This window comes from Dermacentor silvarum, chromosome 5, assembly GCF_013339745.2.
Source record: "Dermacentor silvarum isolate Dsil-2018 chromosome 5, BIME_Dsil_1.4, whole genome shotgun sequence".
Taxonomy (NCBI): Eukaryota; Metazoa; Arthropoda; class Arachnida; order Ixodida; family Ixodidae; genus Dermacentor; species Dermacentor silvarum.
This window is the reverse complement of record NC_051158.1, coordinates 153635221-153659135: the sequence shown is the minus strand read 5'-3', so window position 1 is coordinate 153659135 and position 23915 is coordinate 153635221. Positions and strand designations below refer to the sequence as shown.

The window sequence follows — 23915 nt, the reverse complement described above, 5'->3', positions numbered from 1 at the left end:
AAAGGTGAAGTGCGGCATTAAACGTGCCTCTTAGAAATTGAATACTTGCTGCTTGTAAGCTTTTCAAACAAAATAAAACCTTAGAAGATGGGCTCTGTCATGGATGAAGTTCTCGCCGTGTGTAAAAAGGTTGTGCATAAGTGCTTAACCTGACGCAGCAAGGAATTGAAGGTTAAGCAGCAAGTGCACAATCCATTATGGCTGGCATAAAAGCAATATATACGTATAGTGGTCATATTATGCAGACAGATAGTCATGAAATGTTTTAAAGCAGAATATTTAGTTGAACGCAAATAATTTATATTTCTGATAAGATAACTTATTTCGAGTGAAATGAAATAATTACATTCTTTGTTGTCAGCCTGGGTGGCCAATCTGTTGCCCCTTTACTATTTAGAGAGAGAGCAAGCTCTTTATTGAAAATACAGTGTTCAGCAAGCATATTTTCGCCTACATGCTACTATGCAGGGAGTGGGACGAAGGAGACGTAAGGCCCTAGAAAAGGGTAAGCAGAAGAAAAATGCAAAAGAAAAATGCAGCTCGTGTCATGTTATCGGCAGTAGAGGAAGTGTTCGAGGTGAATGAATGAATGAATGTGTGTGGTTTAGTGGCGCAAGGGCCAGGTATGGCCAAAGAGCGCCATGCCAGTGTTTGTTAGTTCGCAGTGAAGTGATAAATTCTGAGAAGTAGATGTGACGCGGCTGTAAAGGGGCATAAAATAGTCGCTGTAAAGTGCGTAAAATCAACTTATAGTAAGATAATGGCAATGACTAGTGACGTGTACTATGAACATAAAAATGCATTGCTAAATAATGATAATACATGCTAAGATAAGATGATAAGATATGCATATGCAAGAAGCACTACTACCTGAACAGATCCCTTTAAACACAAGGGCCTGGAGGCATGTGCTATACAGAACTACTATCACAGCGGCATCCTCTGGAGAGAGGATGCGCTACGAATGTGTTGGGCTAAAAACATGTAACACAACTTCGTTCAAGAAACCGAGGACTGCTTTGGTGCTAAATAGTGGTTCTTCACCAAGAAACATAATGGGATGAAGAGGGACATGATATCGGTACGCTTGTGGAAAATATTTGTCTCTCTGTTTCGGCTTTCCGACACTCCAGAAGGACGTGGAGGACGGTCAGCCTCTCACCACATCTACCACAAGTTGGTGGTTCATCAGCGGTCAGAAAAAAAACTGTGGGTGTCATATGTATGTCCCATTCTGAGCCGACAGAATAGGACATCAGTTCGCCGTGTTTTTGTTGCGGAGGGCCAGAAACCTATCTGTGGCTTTATCATGTGAAGCTTATTATTTGTTTCAGTGTCCCACAGGTGCTGCCAGTGGCCTCGCAGTTTCCTTCGCAAAAAAGGCTTCAGATCTGTGGACGGAATAGCAGCGGCAGGATTAATAGATTGCGATGTAGTTGATGTGGCCAACTGGTCTGCTAGCACATTGCGCTCGATGCCTCTATGGCCAGGCACCCAGCATATAATGACATGCTGGCTTGAAATATACACTCTGCGTAGAGTGGAATAGACCTCAGTGAGTACAGGATTCTTGTGTTTGCCGAGTGACACCAGGGATTTCACGACGCTTAGGGAGTCCGTAAATACAATTGCTTTTTGAAGTTTTGATTTCCTTATATGATTAACAGCCGACAACAGTGCACGGGCCTCAGCCGTAAATGTACTGGTTTCCGGGTGGAGTACACCGGATTACGAGAAGGAGGGGCCGACGGCTGCATAAGACACCCCGGCATGTGACTTCGAAGCGTCTCTGTAAAACTCTGTACACGAGTACTTGGACTGGAGTTCTAAGAAATGCCTTTGAATGTGTGCCTCTGGCGCGTGCATAGGGACCTCTACAAACGATGTATCGCAATCTATGAGTTGCCACTGCCACGGCGGTAACAGTTTCACTGGAACCATAGGACGATGATGAAGCAGCGGAACACCCATTTCCTCACTGAGGTTCCTCATACGCAAAGAGAACGGCTTTCTCGCAGCAGATCGACTATGGAAGAGTGTGGTAGCGGTCACGTCACTTATAGTTGAATGAGAAGGGTGTTCAATGTTCGCTTGTACTTGCAGAAAATATGTGAGACTGTTGTATGACCGCTTCAGATGAAGCGACCACTGATTCGACTCTACCTACAGGCTCTGGATTGGACTTGTCCTGAAAGCACCGGTCGTGAGACAGATACCCAGGTGTTGGACGGGGTCTAGGATTTTTCATGTACTTGGCGTTGCAGAATTATAAATTATAGACCCGTAATCAAGGCGTGAACGGACGAGACTGTTGTACAAGTTCAGGAGGCATTTTCGATCCCTACCCCAGGTTGTCCGCGAGAGAATTTGTAAAAGGTTCATCGTCTGCAGACACTTTGCCGTCAGATATTTAAGTTTGGGGATGAAGGTAAGCTTAGAGTCTAGAATTATTCCCAGGAATTTGTGTTCACTGCTCACGGATAGTTTCTCTCGATTGATCATGAGATTTGGCACTGGTGTCACAGCTCGTTTGTTCGAGAAGAGAATGCATGTACTTTTCTGTACATTTATTTTAAACCCATTTAGACAATTTGTTTAATCCAAGCGGCACCTGTCGTTCACAGATAGCGATATTACATGATTTGAAACCTATCTGTACATCATCGACGTACACAGAATAAAACATGCTATGTGGAATGACTGTATACAGCGAGTTCATTTTTACCATAAAGAGTGTGCAACTAAGCAGACCCCCTTGTGGCACGCCAGCCTCCTGGGAGAATGTTCTAGATAAAACATTGCCCACTCTTACACGAAACGTGCTATGAGACAGGTAGCTTTCGACTGTGTTTAACATATTTCCATGGACCCCCATCGCGGCAAGATCTCGCAGAATCCCGAAGCGCCATGTCGTGTCGTATGCTTTCTCTATATCTAGAAAGACCGAGAGTAAAAACTTCTTATGTATAAAAGCCTATCTAATATAAGACTCAATATGAACAAGGTGGTCTATTGTCGACCTTCCCTCTCTGAAACCACATTCAAGGGGGTCTAGTAGGTTGTTATTTTCTGGGAAACAAATTAAGCGCCGATTTATCATTTTTTTTTTCAAATACTTTGCACAGACAGCTTGTTAGCGCTATTGGCCTGTAGCTGCTGGCTAAGGGCGGGTCTTTGGCTTGTTTAAGTAACGGGATGACTATAGCTTCTTTCCACGCAGATGGAATATACCCAGCCTCCCACGTGGCATTGTAGAGAGACAGGAGTGTTTTCAGTGTTTCAGAGTGTAGTTGCCTAATCATTTCGTAAATGATATGATCGCCACCTGGCGCCGAGTTGTTGCAACAAGATAGAGATGCCTTAAGTTCAGCTAAGGTAAATGGGCAATTGTAAGCCTCGCTCGAAGAACCCTTGCGGTTAAGGGGCTGCCGCTCTTCTCGTTCTTTGAATCTCAAGAATGTTTGCGTGTAATGAGATGTACTGGAGATATATTCAAAGTGTTTGCCCAAACAATCTGCCTGATCTTCCAGGCCATCTCCTTGGGTGCTCACTAAGGGCAGTGGGTTCGTCTCACGGCCTTTTAATTTATTCACTCTATTCCATACTTTCGTCTCGTCTGTGTAAGAATTTATACCAGAAAGGTACCTCTCCCAACTCTCTCTTCGCACGTCGACGTGTTCTCCTGCCTTGTGATTTGACCTGTTTGAAATTAATAAGGTTTTCGGCTGTTGGAGAATTCCGAAGCGATCCCCAAGCTTTCTTCTAATTGTTGCGTGCTTTCCGACATTCTTCGTTCCACCATGTGATACGACGCTTATTAGTCAATCCATTAGTTTGTTTAATACATTTCTTTGCAATGTCAATAATAAAACCTGTTAAATATGCCACAGCGTCGTCTATATTAAAAGAGGCAATATCATCTTTGCCTAAATATGTTAGATCTCGGAAAAGTTCCCAATTAGCTGAGTCCACCTTCCAACGAGGAACGTGTGGGGAGCATTCATCTTGTTTTGTTAAGCTCATCATAATTGGGAAGTCGCTACCAAAGGGGTTCTTGGGAACAGACCACTCCAGATACGGAATTAATGTACTGGATACTATAGTTAGATCTATGGACGAGTATGTGTCATGCGCCATGCTGTAGTACGTTGGCTCTTTCTTATTCAGTAAACATGCTCCTGGGGAAAAGAGAAAGTTTTCAATTAGGCGACCTCTCGCATCGCACCGAGAGTCTCCCCACAAGGTGTTATGTGCGTTTAAATCTCCAAGAACTATGTATGGCTCCGGAAGTTCATTTATGTAGTTTTGAAATTCAATTTTATGTAGTTGAGAATTGGGAGGAATGTATATAGAGCTGATAGTGACCAGCTTGTCAAACAACACTCCTCGGACAGCACCTGACTCTAGGGCCGTACGAAGTTTTACTTCCCGGCAGGCAATACCTCTGTCGGCTACAATAGCCACACCACCGGAAGACACGACTGTGTCATCGCGGTCTTTACGAAAAATGGCGTATTGTCGGAGAAAATTTGTTTGCGTGTGTTTGAGGTGTGTTTCTTGGACACACAGCACTTTTGGATTATACTTATGTAGGAGTTCTTTGATGTCATCGAGATTGTGGAGGAGGCCTCGGACATTCCACTGTAATATTTGTGTATCCATGTTGAATGTGGTTTTTGTGTTGTGTGTTAAGAAAGAGGAATTACTTCACAGAGCCCTTTCCGGGTGCCGTAATGCGGTGTTTTTCTTGTTTAGAGCGATCGCGAGACTCTCGCGGCTCCTTGGGCGCTAGTGGCGCCGTCTGGCAGGTTGTTGTGTCCATCGCCTCTTGCGAGACAGACGCTGGACACGCGCTCTTGTGAGCGGTTGGCGTGACGTTAAGGCCTCGCCTCGAGGGACGAGGCCCTGGAGGCCACCAGCCGGGAGGTCGATGACCCCTTCTGAGATGGCGGAGCAGCGCTAGCTGCAGCCGCCGAGGGGGCAGATGGCGTCGCTGGCGGCTCACTCCACGTGGCCCGGACAGCCGCCGGAAGCCGTTGTGTCGCTGCCCCCTGACGCGTCACATCGGCAAAGGTGTTTTTGGGCAGGTAGGATACCCGCCTGCGTGCCTCCTTGAATGTTAGATTTTCCTTTACTTTAATTGCTACAATTTCCTTTTCTTTTTTCCAAGATGGGCACAACCGCGAATATGCGGCATGCTCTCCATCACAGTTCACACAATGCAGCGAGTTTTCACAAGACTCAGATGAGCTAGTGTTCATGAACACTGCACTTCGCGCACGTTTGGCGACCTCGGCAGTTCTGAGAGCTGTGGCCGAATCGCTGGCATTTAAAGCATCTGAGAGGACCTGGCACGTATGCCCTGACACGAAGTTTGATGTATCCGGCCTCGATGGACTCGGGCAGGACACTTGAGCCGAAAGTGAGCACCAGGTGCTTAGTCTTGATTTATTTGCCATCGTGCCTCATCTTAATTCTTTTAACGTTTATCACAATGTGCTCACTGAAGCCCTCCAAGAGTTCAGCGTCGGTTAGCTTCATTAAATCATCATCTGAGACAACGCCGCGAGTGGTGTTCATAGTACTGTGTGGGGTCAGTGTTATTGGAATGTCCCCAAATGACATTGATTTCGGCAGTTTTTCGTATTGTATCTTATCGCGGAGCTCCAGAAGCAGATCAGCGCTTGCCATTTTCGATGCTTTGTAACCTGGGCCAAGAACTTCAGTCAGAGACTTCGAGACAAGGAAGGGTGAGACCATTTGCACCGTCTTTTCAGCCTTATCAGAGCGGAGTACGCGGAATTGTGGAAAGTTTTGTGTTCTGTTGCCAAAAAATTGAAATACAACTTCGGTGCGCCCTCGTTTCTGAGGGCGATCAGGGAGTTCAGGGAAAGCGCTGTCCATGAGTTTAGCTGGGATTTTCGGCAGCGATGCCAACCACCCACCAACGAGCCCAACACGGGGACGTGACAGAAGTTCCTGTAATGGAAGTCCTGCCAACGCCAGTTGTACATCACTGCTATAACCAAATACAGCATAACCAAGACTGGCTAGCCACACAAGGTTAACCCTTGCCGCCTGGAAATTTGGAAGTGAGGAGAAGATAATAGAAGACAGGAAAGAATAAACAGGGAAAGAGAAAGAAAAAGTGTGGAGAGGGTGACAGGAAAAGGCGACTGCCGATTTCCTCCAGGTGGGTGAGTCTGGAGGTGCCGTCTATGTGAAGCAGACGCCGAAGAGGTGTGTTTGCTCCGCCGGGGGGCCTTAAAGGTCCAAACACCCGACATCGGCTCAACCCCAAGGATCCACCTTTCCCCAGACACGGCTAAGCCGCGCACCCCTACACCGGGAGGGTCCAAGCCTCATGTGCTCGGGTCCGTGGTGTCGCAGCACACGAAACGCCTGCTGACGCAGACGCCCCTGCGGGGTAAGTGTTCAAGGTAATGAAGGTAGACGGCGAATGCAAAAGAAAGTAAGATCACAGCCTTGATGAGACGATGTGCGTGAGTCTTAGTTTAGACAGCAAACTCCAATACATTAAAGCAATAAGTCCAGGGCTGTATGCTGTTTTGATGGGCAAGGCCAGGAGCCCAACATCCATGTCAATGTCAAGGGGCCGTGGTCGAGCTTTTCCATGTTCATTTAATATCGATGTCGCTCGTCTCTATAAGCTGGGCACTCAAGCAAGATGAGCTCTGGAGATTGCACGGTGCCACAGTTGTAACAATATGGATTTGTGCTCTGGCCATTGCGAAAAACAAGAATGTTCGTGTAGGCAACATTCAGCGAAGCCGGTGAAACAGGGTCTCCAGATGCCGTGGTAGACATGGTAGCCTTGATTGGAATTCTGTATTGATGTTGAACAAAAACTTGCAATTGCCTGAAGTTGAAGACCATCTTCTACGCCGTTCCTTGAGTACATATCGCTTCGCCATAGCTGAAGCCTCACTTTTAGTGAAAAACACTTTTATAAATTTTATGTGATCATGTCCTCTGCGGGCTAGCTCATCCGCCTTTTCATTACCTATTGTACTGCAATTATACCTAATTCAGCATTCACACAATGTAAACCACAATACGAAAGTGCACAATAATTAAGCAGTACGATAATAGGCATGCTCCCTATCTCAGCCATGGCAGCAAACAAAGATGATAGACTTGAGACCATTTGATACTGTCAGCATCATACATGCGTGCTCTATTTCAATCACTCTATATATAAAACATAAGTTCACACAGGATGCCCATGATAAGTGAACTATTGTAAGCTCTACTCAAGTTATTTTTCTGAGTTGGGCACGGGCTACATGTTGTTTATGTGTTTATTTAGCAACAACCTAGCTAGCTGATTCACAGCCAGATTTTAGGAAAATGAAAAATACATACCATACCAACAGCTGGCCAGTACCTGTATTTTGTTTGACAGCAAACCAAGATTATTAAGTGACTTAGCTTCACAGTGAGCTCATTGATAGCTCGTGGTGTAAAAAGGTTGATGTAGTAAGTGGTTTTGTTTTTGTATTTCTTAATTAGTAGCTGCTTTAACATGCACATGACAATAAAATGAAGGCTCATATGGCGGAAGACCGGCCCGCACAAAAAGTGAGGAAACATTTATTGGCATTTTTTAATTTTCATAGCAAACCAACGAATAGTTCCTTTGGTTCATCTTTATGAATAATTCGCGAGGTCTTCTGCATAAAACTGCAAGATTGGTGTGCTCCATTATCTATCTGTTCACTATTCAAGTATCAAAATGAATCGTACCCCCATGAGCACCGTGAAAGAGATCACTGAAATTTGCAGTCCGGAGGCCACAGTGGCTCAGCCCCTGTACCAAACAAAAAAATTTCCAGAAGAAAACAATACTGGTTAATAGGGTATGCATTCACATGTACTATTCAAATCTCCACATCACAAGTAATCTTCCATTCCTTGCTGCATTGCTCACCATTGTACAGACTTTATTACAGTGCTGCGTGTGTGCAGTAAAATAACTTGACAAATCAAAGCTGTAGTTTTTCAGTACACTGAAAGCAACTTTACATGTGGCTTAGGTAATATAATGCTCCTACATATGGGTCAGCTTAGTGTCAGTCGATTTCTTTACTAGTTGTTCAATGGTACGCCTGAACTATACGGTACCACCAGGCACTGCTGTATTCCTGCAGGCAAACCAGAACAGCTTGGCTATGCACAAACAACCCCCTCCATCGCGCTTAAATTGAGGTGGTGCAGATTTGCTGGCTGAATATGCTTATCAGCAAAACTGGCTAGCATTCAAAAAAGCATTTGAAATGTAAGGGTGGATGCTCAGCTTTGCTGGTGCGCCATTTTACATTTATAGTACAAAACCACATCATTGAACAGGAAGGACACCACACAAATACTTGTGTTGTGACCTCTCAGTCATAATACAAGTAGTTTCCTGAGGTTTTCTCTGTGGTTTTTAGGTGTAAACATGTGAAGCAATCTGTAAATTCGAAACTGTATTAAATAAACTGAGACACCATGAAATGCACCATAGCACTGTACGAAGGGCAATATAACCCTCACGTGTACACAATGTTTCGTCGCAGCTCTTTGTGCTGCATATATATGGATTATTTGTAGCTGAAAACCGCAGGCATTGCACATTTACAGCTCAGAATTATAAGTGCGAGATATTTTTAATGTGTTAGACATACACATGGTCACTTGTCCAATGCTGTGTTTGGTGCAACTTGAGCAGCACGTATATAATGGACTACTACATACAACACCCGTTTTGCACCTCTGCCTTGATGTTCTATCCTCCGACGCAGATGACATAAATACAGACGAATTTTTCTTTACGTCAATATTCAAAAGGCAAGCAGGTTTTCGGCACCAGATGTCTCCATTTTCCTCACACGGTACTTATTGCATGTTCTGAATGTGCATTCATTGCCGGTGGAATATCTTCTAATCTGAAAATACTTTGTTTGACGTATTTTTACCTGTGTAAGTTCTCTCTGCTCAAAATGTACAGATCCCTCCTTCAGTAGGGGTAAGTGTGCAGTGCCTTCTTTAGATCAGTAACTGTTATGAAATCTGTGAATTCATAACATAGAAATGCTACCAAATATAAATAAGAAACCAGCAAGCAAGAGCATCATGACAAGCCAGCTGATATGGTGGCACTATTCTACAGCTTAGTTACCCCTTGTGCTGTCATATGGTTGCGATCTGATAAGCTCATGAAGGTTTGGGTCATTCCCATTTCAAGTGATGAGTCACAGTTGCTTAAGTACGTCTTCCTCTGCCTATAGCAATGACTTAATTATATGTAGCAGCTTCAGCTGTGTGATTAGTGGTGCAGCTGAAGTTATGTACCATACATGGTTTCGGGAACTGTCGGCACACAATCTGATTGGCCAAAAGCATGCAGTAATTGGTCTTGGAAATATTGGTTCAGCAGTGGCTTTCCACTAAATTCACTGCTGAAGAGGCAGATTTTACTTCATCGAAAGTCCCAAGGTGAAAATGAGTCTAGATCCCAAATGCAGTCACCGTTTGTGATTGAAGAACAACATGTGACAGAACGAAGAACTGTGGAATTCTCACTAGTGTACAAAGTAGTGTAGCTGTGTTCAGTATTTCAGTGCTGCTATACTAAACACATAGCTTTATACGAGTTGTTTAGACGGCATAATCAACAAGACCCCTCTAACAAGTGATGGCAAAGGATAAATAAAAAGCTGCTGCCTCAGGTACTGTCATTGGCCTAAAATATGCATTCTCACATGCAGCAGATACATTTCATAAACTGGTTTACATACAGGTCAGAAATGTGACTGCATCACGTGATAAAATTTAAGTAAGACTAGCTGAGTACCATAAAGAGCTTCTTTCATAGGACAAGTTGTAGTGACATGCCTTGATATTAGAAGTTGTGCTGTTTTATTCACACACATGCATGTACACGCCATGTACCCATACAACTTTTGTTTACGTGTTACTGTGTGCTTAAAATGAACAGCACGACTTACACAATCTATACGTAAATACAAATAGGTTTTTTACGGGACTGGCTAAGTTTTTTACCGGACCTGGATAGTCCCCGAGTGGTCCTAGCCAGGTGATGTCGAGTTCACTCGCGTCTATTGGCTCACTTCCTGGACTAATACTATTAGTTTCGCAATGATTCCTTTTCTCACAATGCAGCAACTCAACTGCGTGCATACGTTAAGCTGATGTTGCTAATCTAAGCTGGGTTTGGGTACCATTTCCAGAATATGATAAGATAAAGAAGTGTCCATGTGTATCAGACTAAAATTGATGGTTTGACAATATCTTATCTGGCTGGGCAGTAAATTTGTGTTAAAGAGAAATGCAGCACACTATCCAAATCATTTCGGCTAATATACCATCGGCAGCAAATATTCTGCCGGCAGAGCCACTTGGAAAATTTTGCCACCACTTTGTCCTCATTGGCTGTCTTCAAACACAGAACTTATGCTGAAATAATTGTGAAAATTTCTGTTCAGAATGTTCTCAGGACAGCCAATAAGCACCCTTTTTATTGTGATCGTAGCTTCATTCTCAGGCGCGATCCACGGTGGCCATGGAAATGCTTAAGAATGATGAGGAGAGGGTCCTGTTTCCATAGTCTGGCAGCGCAGCTGAAAACTGTTCAGTTAATGAGTGTAACCATGGCCCGTGCAAAATAAGGATCACCGAGATGGCCCCTAATAGCGTCCAACATCCTGCATCCATGAATGATAGATAGCAGTACGCTTACAGCTAGATGCAAGTGCACCGGAAAAACGCCTCATTGACATACTTTGCAGGCTCAAGTCAGTTTAACGCGCATTATTTGGTAATGACTGGGGGCAGAATGAACAAGATCGAGGATAAAAAGTATAGCACTTCTTAGTCGGACAACGCTGGTACTTGGGATAAATATTGTTCGCATTAAACTAAATGTTCGTGCCAAAACAGGTGACACGATCCAGAGAATGAAATAGGGTGGATGCACCCAGCAACGGCAAACTTTCGTTCAGCTTATTCTGCCTGCATTACTAACGTGACCATAGCTAACCAGTGAGGAAGAACTCTGGGCAAAATTTTTTTCATGCGATTCTGCTGGTTGCTCGCAGAATATTTCACCGTACATGTGTTCAGTCTTGTTATTTTTTTACATGCATATTGTTTTTTGTCAGGAAACGTAAATCTGTACTTAATCATAAGGAAGTAGACACTTCTCATCCATACTATATTAATCTACAATACCGCTAGTTACTTCACAGACTCTATGCTTAGTCACTAGCAAACACGAAGCAGGTAACATTCTTGGGTATGAAATAAGCCGCTTGCATCACAAAATATAAAGCTATATACTTCGTGCAATCTAGAAATTCCTGCTCTTCACAACACTGCCCACATGATAAAAATGAAGGCTGCAAGAAATTTGCATTCATAGCATTAGGGCTCAGGCGCGTCCCCATTTCAGGACAGCGCAGTACGTTTTGACGTCATAATCATCATCATCATCGTCAGCCTATATTTTATGTCCATTGCAGGACGAAGGCCTCTCCCTGCGATCTCCAATTACCCATGTCTTCCGGTAGCGTATTCCAACTTGCACCTGCAAATTTCCTAACTTCATCCCCCCATCTGGTTTTCTGCCGACCTCGACTGCGCTTCCCTTCTCTTGGTATCCATTATGTAACCCTAATGGTCCATCGGTTATCCATCCTACGTATTACATGGCCTGCACAGCTCCATTTCTTCCGCTTAATGTCAACTAGAATATCGGCTATCCCCATTTGTTCTCCGATCCACGCCGCTCTCTTCCTGTCTCTAAATGTTAGTCCTATAATTTTTCGTTCCGTTTCTCTTTGTGCGGTTCTTAACTTGTTCTCGAGCTTCTTCGTTAACCTCCAAGTTTCTGCCCGATATGTTAGCACCGGTAGAATGCAATGATTGTACACTTTTCAACGACAGTGGTAAGGTCCCAGTCAGGACTTGGCAATGCCTGCCGTATGCGCTCCAACCCAAATTTATTCTTCTGTAAACTTTTTCTCGTGATTAGGGTCCCCTGTGAGTAATTGACCTAGATAAACGTACTCCTTTACAGACTCTAGAGGCTGATTGGCGATCCTGAATTCTTGTTTCCTTGCCAGGCTATTGAACATTATCTTTCCATTCTGCATATTCATCTTCAACCCACTTTGTCGAATAAGGTCCTCAATCATTTGCTGTATTTCGTATCCATTGTTGCTGAATAAGACAATGTCACCTGCAAACCGAAGGTTGCCGACATACTCGCCCTTGATCCTCACTCCTAAGCCTTCCCAGTCTAAGAGCTTGAGTACTTCTAAGCCTGCATTGAATAGCATTGGAGAGATTGTGTCTCTTTGCCTGACCCCTTTCTTGATAGGTAACTTTCTACTTTTGTTGTGGAGAACCAAGGTAGCTGTGGAATGCTTGTAGATATTTGCCAAGAGATTCTCGTATGTCTCCTGTACTCCTTGGTTACACAATGCCTCTATGGCTGCTGCTATCTCTACTGAATCAAATGCCTTTTCATAATCTATGAAATCCAAATAGAGAAGTTGATTGTACTCCGCAGATTTCTCGATTACCTGATTGATGACATGGATATGATCCATTGTATAATATCCCTTCCTGAAGCCAGCCTGTTCTCTTGGTTGGCTGAAGGCAAGTGTTACCCTGATTCTATTGGAAGTTATCTTGATTAATACTTTATACAATACTGAAAGCAAGCTAATGGGTCTATAATTTTTCAATTCTTTAACGTCTCCCTTCTTATGGATTAGTATAATGTTGGCGTTCTTCCAGTTCCCTACGTTTTGACGTATGTAACTATTATGATGTTCCCCAAATTACCCTCACCGATAGAAGCATCTTCAAAAGTGCCGTAACAACTTTTGAAAGAAACGACACATGTACGAAGCAGAAAGGGCGCTCTGATAGGGCTTCTCTATCGGGGTACTACACAAGAAAACGCGATCGGCAACACTTATGCACAGTCCACTTCTGAGTATACGCACATCGCATAAAATGAGCACCTTTGCGCCTAGTGCCGCTGCGACACATATTTATCCCGATTTGTATCTTGCGTACACTTCGTAACAGCAACAACACAGCCCGAACGTTGCGGTCACCCCGGCGCATCGCAGGCGGCAAAACGGCTCACGTAGTATAGCACACGAGGAATGACAGCGATAACGAGGCAACAAATCTGATATTTTCATCACTTCTAAAGGTTGGGAAGGACTGGCGTTCACCACTTCGCGGCAATGAACCGCATACACAGAACACATACAAGTCGTGTACGCTGGGTGCACCGATCGGACACCTTTCACCTCGCCACGCCCTGAACACGTGTCGTACTCGGAACGCACGCGTAGGTGATGGCCTTCTCGTTTGCAATGCACACGGGAAGCACGCCACAAGAAATCACGAAGTCGACGGCTTGAAATATTCCTTCCGACGCTCGCGCAAACACACTTCCTCCGCTCCGTCTGTTTCTGTGGGCGATCGCCCGCAATGATGAGGCCTGGGACGGTACACCGGCTTGCTGCCTTCAATTACTATCAATCAATCAATCAATCAATCTGTTTATTTCCGTCTTTCGTGTACACGATACAACGAAAATAGGTGGCAAGAGAAAAAGCTGCTTTGTCGCAGCTTGACTGAGCTCTTGCCACCCGTACAGCAGCAAATATGCATGCAGGAAATGAGCATACAGAGAAGTTTTTCATTTTCTTTTTGCAGCTTCAAATGAAGATCAACCGTCTTACAGAATGTACGAGAAGCATAATATGACGTATTGAAAACAAAATACAATCAAAATACAAACAGAAACCACATGAGGACACGTATAAGATCATAACACGCATAAGAACACGTATGAGACCGTAATCATTATTCAAACGTTTTAGCATAAGTAAATCAAGAAAGATTTATTGAAGATACTAGATACAAAGATCAAATATTTCCTTTTTCGTTAGTGTTAGTATGTCTATGTCTCGTGCATAGCATTCGTTCAATGTAAGTGGCAGTCTGTGTCGAATCCTTTCTGTGCCATAATGTGTACGGGAGAAAGGAATTTCAAAAGGTGGCTTGTACCTAAAAGGGTACAACGCTATGTTTTCCTTTAAATTTGCTAGGTCTAAAAACGTTTCAATTCTGCCAAGTTGAGCATTTTTATACATTAGTAGTAATTTGTGGAGGTAAATTTTGTCCGCTTTTATAATTCTATGCTTACGAAATAGTGGATCTGTGTGTTCTAGAAACGGGGCGTTATGGATGCACCGCACTGCCTTTTTCTGCATTATCGTAAGTTTGTGTAGGTTTGTAAGTGTGGTGTTTCCCCAGACTGATGCGCAGTAATACAAATGGGAATTCAACAAGGCGCAATATAAAGCCCTTTTCACATTTGCTGGAAGTATGTGGCGACAACGACTTAGCACACCGGCAGCTTTGCTTAACTTCATTAGTATTTTTTTCATTTCATTTATCATTAGTATTTGCTTAACTTCATTATCCAGCACCCACTATCTCCGTGGGTGCTGGATAACTCTTGTAAGGATCACAAGAACGAGAAAAATAGACTGTTTCTGGCGCGGATGTAGCCTAGGCCTCGCGTCACCGCTTCGCTTCGCTTCTTGCGAGCGCCATGTTTGCCGTGATGACGTTCTACGGCGTCCGCCTCCTACCAGCCATTGAGAGATGAGCAGGCATGCGGATGGCAAAGTTGCGTCCGCCCGTCCAGACGATCGGACAGCCTTCGCCCCCGGTCCGAATGCGTGCGGAGCGGACGAGCGGATTGAGCGAGTATAGGCCCTAACCGCAAAGGTTTATCCAGTGAGGCTTAGAATTGCTCATTTACCTTAGCTGAACTCTATATATATATATATATATATATGGTGATTGTTGTCTGCGACCAACAGTATATAGGCCAGACTGGAACCGCGTTCAGACTCCGTCTAAATAACCACAGAGCTCACACCCGCGCAATACCACATCTCCCATTCTCAAAACATATCAGTCTGCCTGAGCATTCATTTGATAAAATACGTGTCACTCTGCTCCAGTCAGGCTTCCGCTCTTCTCGTGAACGGGAACAAAGAGAGTCATATTTTATCCACAAATTTAGAACAATCACGCACGGCATAAATGAACACATGGGAAACTTCTCGTTTCTTTGTCCATAAGTTAAATTAGCTTAAATCAGAACTTAATCCCCACATAGGCAAGCTGAACACGTGTGTGATGTCGAAAGAATGCCCACTACCCCAGTGGGGGAGCAGACCGAACCACCCACATTATTGTGCCTTGCTTTCCAATTTCATGCTTATTTCGCCACGCTGTTACTGTCATATTTGCACGCTACTTCTCCTTCTTTCGTGTTTCTGGTGTTTTGCCCTTGCTTTTTAATTTCATGCTTATTTCGCCACGCTCTTAATGTCATATTTGCAGGCTATTTCTTATTCTTTCGTGTTTCTCGTGTTTTGCCCTTGCTTTTCAATTTCATGCTGATTTCGCCACGCTGTTACTATTATATTTGCAGGTTATCTCTTCTTCTTTCATGCGTCTCGTGTTTTGCCCTTTGCTTTGTCTGGCACGACCAGGTCTTGTTGTCTTCCCTTTAACTCTCTCCGTCTCTCTCTCTCTTTTTTTTGGCATGTTCAATTTAACATGACAGGCGCGTCCGACAAATGTGCATGTCAAACACGCTTAACAGCGACCCATAATGGGGACCGTATCAAGCACTTGTCCACTGCCAATAATGACAAGCACGCGTCGTGAAGAACCCCGTTACCAACAAGTAATCTCCCTGCCATTGGCTCGCTCCCTGGGATTTTTATTTATTAATTTATTTTTTGCTCTCTCTATCTCTCCTTTCTCACTTTTTTTGGCGCCTTCTTTCTCTACCTGAAGATATAAAAAGACTGTTGCGAGAATTTCCTGTATCCCTTGAAAAAGATCGGTTCACCGACCGAAACTGTTGGGTAAATAATAAACCTAAAATAACCGCGAAGTTGTGCTTCTGATTTTTCTAAATACGCTTGGCCCATTGAAAAATCCAGTTACTTATATATATACATATATATATATATATATATATATATATATATATATATATACACAGAAAGAGAGAGAGAGCGAGCAAACGCGACTTCTTCCGTTGCGCGAAAGGCCGTGGTGGGACTGGAAGGAGGGAAGGCGATGTTTAGCTGTGGCATCAAATGCGTATTTATATAAAAACGTTGCGAGGCGAGAAGGTAGTAAAGACTGCCGATGCTGCTCGACGAGTGTCCCGTTCTGATCTCGTAGAAAACCTCCGAGCCGCCCCCAGAGGCACCGGAAACAGTCACCAGCGCCACGCTCGTTCGATGCGAACGCGGATATAAAACGCCAACGGCGTCGACAACAGTTCTGCGCGTTGCTGGTGCTGCTGCATGTCCAAGTGTATACAGCTGATGAAACTACTATCCTTACTCCGTATAGCTCTCGACTAATTTGCTATCGCAACTGATGCTTCGCCTTTGTTTTATTCCGCATATTTGATGATGTGCAGATAAATTTCAAATCATGCAATATTGCTATCTGTGAATGACAAGTGCAGCTTCGAATAAAAAATTGGCTAAATGGGTGTATCAGAACGGCTTCAAAATATACACTCAAAAAACTACTTGTGTACCTTTCTAAAACAAGGGAGGGGTAACATCACTGCCAACTATTACGATGAAGGGACACCAACTAACTCTTGTGAGCAGCGAGCATAACTTACTAGGAATCATTTTATACTCTAAGTTCACGTTTATTCCCAATATTAAATATCTTAAGATGAAATGACGGTGAGGATCACGGGCCGGGAGTTGGTCGTCAAGAAAAGATGTGCTGTAGTACGGGCCACGATCTTGGCGGCGGTCACCGGGGAAACTTGGTCGGTAATTCCGACGATTGCGGCAGTGGCGTGAAATGTGGCCGACGCGAGAGCAAGAAAAACAGATTGGTCGATCGTAAGGCGTCTGTAGTGTCCATGCATAGCACCTTTTGTAATGTAGGAAGGCAACCCTGGTAGAGAGCAGGGAGCTTCCAAGATGGCTGCGATGTAGCACAAATAAACCCGTGTGCTTTCCCGACACAATCGTTCGTAATCAGTCTTATCACTCCAAATACGGCACGTTACAATGGCGACGAAGATGCGTCTGAACTACGTGAAGGCTGCCAAGCAACTATTTTAAACGGAACGAAGATATCAGCACACATCGACCGAACTTCTACTACAGCATGCTTCCCTCGTTTCCTTTCTTCGACGCGCGTGCCACTGACGCCAATAACGTCGGCACCGAATGGTTGAAGTGAGTGAAACGCTTCGAAAACTTCATCGTAGCCTGCGGCATCACAGCCGACGCCCGGAAGACGGCCCTACTACTACACTACGTTGGTGAAGAAGTTTATGACATTTACTGTTCGCTACCCGATTCTCCTGCAGCCGCAACTGCGTCTACCGTTTCAAGCACCGATGGCTCCAGCAACGCAACGCCTCTCTACACCGCAGCACGCAAGAAGCTCGATGGCTATTTCGCACCCCGAGTGAACACTACCTTCGAGATTTACCGCTTCCGTCAAGCCAAGCAAATGGAAAACGAATCACTCGACGCGTTCTACGCCAGACTACGACAGCTAGTTAAGCACTGTGCTTTCGCCGATGCCGACACCGAAATCAAGAATCAAATCCTCCTGTGTTCAGTGTCAACACGTCTACGCCGGTATGCCATGCAGCATGACCTCGACTTGCAAGGAATTCTCAAACGAGGCAGGTTGTTTGAAGAGGTCGAGCACAACATCTCTGTGATCGAGCAAGAACGTCAGCAGTACAAAGAAAACTCAGCGCCAGCGTCTACACTTGCAGTGAACTCCAAGCGCACCTCGCGACCTCATCAACCGAAGTACCACGGGAAAGGGCCATCACGGCCTCGCGAGTCTCCGCGCCATCAAAGGACAGACGCAACATGCGACAACTGTGGAAAATCATGGCCTCATAGTGAGGGATGCTCCAGTTGCCCCGCTCTTGGCAAACAGTGTAATGCTTGTCGCAAAACTGGACACTTTGCTAGTGTGTGTCGTTCAACACGCAAAACCGTGCATGCAGTCGTGCGGGAAAGCAGCCCTGACAGTGATGAACACGTCTTCATGACTTCCTCTCACTGTCGCCCAATCACGGCCTCTCCCCAGGTGGATCTCAAACTCGATGGTGAGACCGTCCGTTTTACCATTGACACTGGTGCTACGGTGTCTGTCATCGGTTCGAATAGCTTGAAAAAGCGTTTGAGCACGGAAACGCTGTCCAAGACGCCCAAGAAAGTATTTGCTTATGGCGCAAATTCTCCTTTACCGCTACTCGGAAAGTTAGATGTTCTCATCACCTACAAGAACAGCAGCAGCCATGAAACTGTCTATGTTGTGTCCGGAGACTGTACCCCACTACTTAGTTTCTCTGCAGCTTCCCGTCTAGGACTAGTCCAGATCACGTACAGTGTGGGAGAGGTGCCAAACAGACTGGATCCGAGAGTGGCCTACCCAGACCTTTTCAAGGGAGTGGGCTGTCTAAAGGACTTCCAAGTACACCTCCATGTTGACCCCCTTGTTCAACCAGTAGCACAACCTCACAGACGCATCCCCTTCTCCATGCGAAAGCCACTGGAAGAAGAGCTTGAAAGGCTACAGTCCCTCGGCATAATTGAAAAGACTGAAGGACCAACCCCTTGGGTATCTCCAATCGTGGCAGTACCGAAACCACATGACCCCGAGCATATTCGAATGTGTGTCGACATGCGCTGTGCTAACCAAGCCATCCAGCGTGAGAGACATGTCACACCGACAGTGGACGACATCCTTGTTGCTTTGAATGGATCCGTCTTATTCTCTAAACTTGATCTGAAAGATGGATACCACCAACTAGAACTTGATGCATCATCTCGTGTGATCACCACATTCTCTACACATGCTGGACTCTTCCGATACAAGAGACTCAACTTCGGAATCAACTCAGCAGCCGAAGTGTTCCAAGACACCATCCGCCAGGTTCTAACCAACATCCCCAACGTGCTCAACGTAAGCGATGACATATTGGTGTATGGAAATACTGAGAAAGAGCATGATGAAGCTTTGAAGGCGACACTGGAATGTCTACTTGCAAGTGGCCTCACATTGAACGTCAAGAAATGCAAATTCTACCAACAGGAACTTACCTTTTTCGGGCATGTGTTCTCAAGCAAAGGTATACAACCAGACCCCACTAAGGTGTCTGCAGTAATCGGTGCCTCACCACCCACCAGTGCCAGTGAAGTGAAATCTCTCCTTGGTCTTGCTAACTACTGTGGTCGGTTCATACCGAATCTGGCCCACCTCACCCAACCACTCAGGAAACTCACAGCTAAAGGAGAGGACTGGTGTTGGACAGACATACAGCAAGATGCCCTGGACGAACTGAAGAGAAAGCTTTCCGAGGCCAGAGCTCTTGCCTACTTTGACCCAGGAAAGGACATCACACTCATTGTAGATGCTGCTCCTCATGGCCTAGGTGCCATTCTCACGCAGACATCCGGAAGTGAAACCAGGGTGGTTGCATATGGGAGTCGTGCCCTTTCTCCTGTGGAGGCACGCTACTCTCAAATTGAAAGGGAAATGCTGGCTATAGTGTGGGGAATTGAGCATTTTCACATCTACCTGTATGGGACAGCATTCCACCTACTAACGGACCACAAGCTATTGGTCAGTATTCTCAGCAACCCCCGCTCCCTGCCTTCAGCACGGCTAGAGCGTTTGGCACTTCGAATTCAACAATACACCTTTGAAGTGCAACACACTAGTGGTCCAAGCAGCCCATCTGACTACTTGTCCCGCCACCCAGTAAACTCCACAGAACCATTTCGGCGCATGGAGTCTGTCGCTGAGCAGTATGTGAACTTCATCGTGTCTCACAGCCTACCTCGTGCCATGACCATAAAGGAGGTAACCGAAGCGACGTTAGCTGACCCGGTGATCAACTCACTCAAGCAAGCCCTAAAGCAACCCCAGAAAGGCAAACATTGGAAGAACACAACTCTACAGCCTTTCTCTCGCATTGCGACAGAACTGTCAGTCTCCAAAGAAGGCCTTGTGTTAAGAGGCACGCGGATAGTACTGCCAGCACAACGTCACACAAAGGTGCTGCACCTTGCACATCGAGGCCACCAAGGCATTGTCAACACAAAACAGCTGTTGCGTGAGAAGGTGTGGTTCCCAGGGATAGACTCTCTAGTGGACCAGACAGTTAAGAGCTGCCTGGCATGCCAAACTAACACACCGGTACACCATCGAGACCCTTTGCCAATTCAGGAGCTTCCTCAAGGCCCGTGGACAGAACTGTCGTTAGATTTTGCTGGCCCTTTCCCTGATGGCAAGTATGCCATGGTAGTTGTGGATGATTTCTCCAAGTACCCAGTCGTTAGCATCTTACACACTCTTGCAGCACCTACAGTCATCAAGCAACTGCGCACTATGTTCGCTGAGTTCGGCTGTCCGGAAATTGTAAAGTCAGACAATGGCCCACCCTTTCAGAGTGAGGGTTTTGCAGAGTTTGCTAGCGAGCTTGGATTCAAGCATCACCGCATCACTCCACGGTGGCCAGAGGCTAACGGGGAAGCCGAACGATTCATGCGCACCCTCAAGAAGTCGATACTCGCAAGTCGTGTCAGCCACTTGGATTGGACCAATGAGCTTCAGTCATTCCTCCTGGCTTACAGGTCCACACCCCATGGTTCCACAGGAAAGTCTCCGTTTGAACTTCTATTTGGGAGACCCATGAGGAATCTTCTACCGACACTTGCTGCTGATACTCAGAACTCAGCTCACTCTGAGGCGAGACAGAATGACACCCAAAGAAAAGCATACAACAAGCAGTATGTCGATTCTCGGAGACACACCAGTCACAACCAGCTGCATGTTGGACAAGAAGTCCTCTGCAAACAAGACAAGTCAAAGAAGTTCTCTTCTTACTATGACCCCCACCCATACACAATCACCAAAGTCACTGGCTCCAAAATCACAGCGTCCAGAGATCGGAGTGTCGATTTGCCGCAACTCTAGCTTCTTCAAAGATGCGAGCACAGTTCAAATGGAGCGACACCAGGACCAGCCCGACATGCCAGATCTGGACGATGCAGCTGTGCCAAGTAACAGCGACCTTCCAACCCACAGCACAGCTACTCCTGGTGAAGCTCCACCAGCAACTACCAAGACCGCCTCACAGCGGTACCCCCAACAAACAAGGCAACGACCTGAGCGCCTGAAAGACTATGTGTGAACAAAAGTGCATTTTTCTTTTTCTACTTTGTGTTTGAACAAAACTGAATTTTCCTTCCCTGAGGGGATGATGTAGTGTCCATGCATAGCACCTTTTGTAATGTAGGAAGGCAACCCTGGTAGAGAGCAGGGAGCTTCCAAGATGGCTGCGATGTAGCACAAATAAACCCGTGTGCTTTCCCGACACAATCGTTCGTAATCAGTCTTATCACTCCAACTACGGCACGTTACAGCGTCCTCCACTCAGAAGGGTTGCGGTAGCGGGGTGTGAACGGGGGAGCGGAAGCGGCAGCAGCAACAATTGGGGCGGTGTGGTGTTCAGTGGGAGGACCAGAAGCGCACATGGGCGGAGGGGCGTAACAGGGGGCTTGTGGAAATAGGACGCCCATATTTGCAACCTCCTGACGTACGACGGCCTCGTGAAATCATGCCCGCACGCGAAGCAAAATAGTTGAGCCCGCTTAGTCACGGTGCTAGCGAGATGAAAGGCGCCTGTTTGCAGTGCTTCCGTATGTTCTTCATGTCTTCCATCAAAGATTGGGCAGCGTGCAGGAATCACTGTGGTTTTCGCAGCCCCTGAAAAGCTGGCAAGGCTTTGTACACGTATCAATGCGTCTACATCGCATAGAGTTTTTGCTCTGTTGGGCACATAAAACCTTTTCTGACATGCGAAACTAATGTGATTTACCAGATCCTTCTGGTTTGAGACAGTAAATATGTTGGGCAGACCAGCACGTGTTTAAATAATCGCTGAGGGGAGCACTACAACAAGGTTCATAACAGTGTACAAGGCCACTTGGACATCCATTGCCGGGATTTCGGCTGTGTGCCCCTCTTTGAAGATACTGAAGTTTTGGTGAGACACAGCTCACAGCGCACGCGGGAAATAGTAGAAGCAGACTTCATCAGAAAACTGAGTAGCTTGTGCGTTAGTGCTGCCTCTATCGCGCTCACACCTAGTCATGTATCTGAACAAATAGTGATAGTAATGTGCATATTTTCCTTTACAGCGTATATGGCTAGGCGAAAGCTAGGGACAACAAAGAAAGAGCAGGTGCGGGGAAAGCTGCGCCGGCGCCGCATCAGGTTACGCGCGTGACCAATCAGGGTCGTTAAGTGTGTCGCGGGGAGGGAAAGGGAAGGAAAGAGTGTTGGTGCGCGCTCCTCGGGTCTTCCCTTGCCTCAGATCAGTTTCGGCGCCCCGATGGTGCGCGGGGTGTGTTTCGTCGAGGAGCAGGCTGCATTTGAGCAACGGCGCCGCGAACTTGCTCGGCAAAGGGCTCGTCGTCGACGTGTCGCTTCTAGCGTGAGGGCTTCCGAAGCCCAGAAGAAATGTCAACGTCGTCTTGCCCTCCATAAACCCGACAACGGTGGTGCACGCCTCGGCAATGCTAGCGCCAAATTCCCTGGTGCGACGGCCAGGTTTCAGTGCGAGTTTCTCAACCTGAACTACGAAGCCAGCTGCAGTGCGTGTGACCGGTTGTAGTTGGAGCACAACGTGGTATTCGTCAGTGCAATCCATTCTGAGGAACACCGGAGAAACACACGACCCCCCAAGCCTCGCTTACTCCCATTTCCTCGACAGGGGAGGGGTTACTGATTTTTTAACAGCGAAGCTGTTTAAGCCAGCCGTAATACGTGGTTCGTATCCAGAAACTGCAGCGCCGTAGCCATGGCAACCAGGAAGGCGGGGGAGAGCGGCGTGGCGCAGCGGTCTCCTCCTCGTCAGCTCCCTCCCTTCCCGACCCCCACCTCTCTTCTCTCGGCGGCACGCTGAGCCAGGATAAAAAAAATTGCGAAAACTTGCACTAGGCCGCTCAAAGCTCAAGACACAGCGAAGCTGGCCGAATCATATCGAGCGGTTGGCCTCCAACGCGTTCAGTATCGGCAAGCAACAACGTACTTGGCACTGTCCCAACCTTGGTTAACCTGCCTGCGTTTGGGGCATGCCAGGAAGGCTGTCGCTCGTAGGCACAGACGCGTCCAGCGCCAGTCACGCGAAATGTCGCCAACGTGTTCGGCGTCGGCAAGCAACAGCGTTCTTGGCACTGTACCAACCTTAGTTAGCCTGCCTGCGTTTATGGCATGCCAGGAACGCTGTCGCTCGTAGGCGCCGACGCGTCTAGTGCTAGTCACGCCAAATGTCGCCAAAGCGAATGTACTTCCGAAAATGATCGCTCGATAATACCTTCTTACATGCGTAGTTAAGTTTATCTTAGTTAACACCTAGCAGTAGCAGCCAGTAAGACTTGAGGATCGACACTTTCGCTGTGCGTAAGCTTTGCACGACCGCGTGCAAACTTGCCCGTTCTTTAACAGCGGAGCTGTTCTTCGTCGAGCGTACGCCGTCGGTGACCGCGCCGTCACGCAGGAGCAGAGCCGGGGAGGTCACGTGACCCCTCCAGACAGCCTCCATTAAGTACGATGGTGTAAATCACTAGAATGCACTCAACCATGTCCAAATTACTACACAATCAGACAGAGGTTTGTCCACTGTGTTAAATGCAATAAGTTCTGGCAACTGCCAACCCATAAGTGTTTCTGGGTGTTGTACCAGTAGCAGGACC

At 46.2% G+C, this 23915-nt stretch overlaps 1 protein-coding gene across 1 annotated transcript; it reads left to right on the top strand.

The window, feature by feature from the left end:
• Positions 1–18195: 18195 nt before the first annotated feature.
• On the top strand, positions 18196–21132 carry LOC119454497 (uncharacterized protein K02A2.6-like). Its single transcript, XM_037716410.1, has one exon. The coding sequence runs from the start codon at positions 18196–18198 to the stop codon at positions 21130–21132; it is 2937 nt and encodes a 978-aa protein (XP_037572338.1).
• The last annotated feature ends 2783 nt before the right edge of the window (positions 21133–23915 follow it).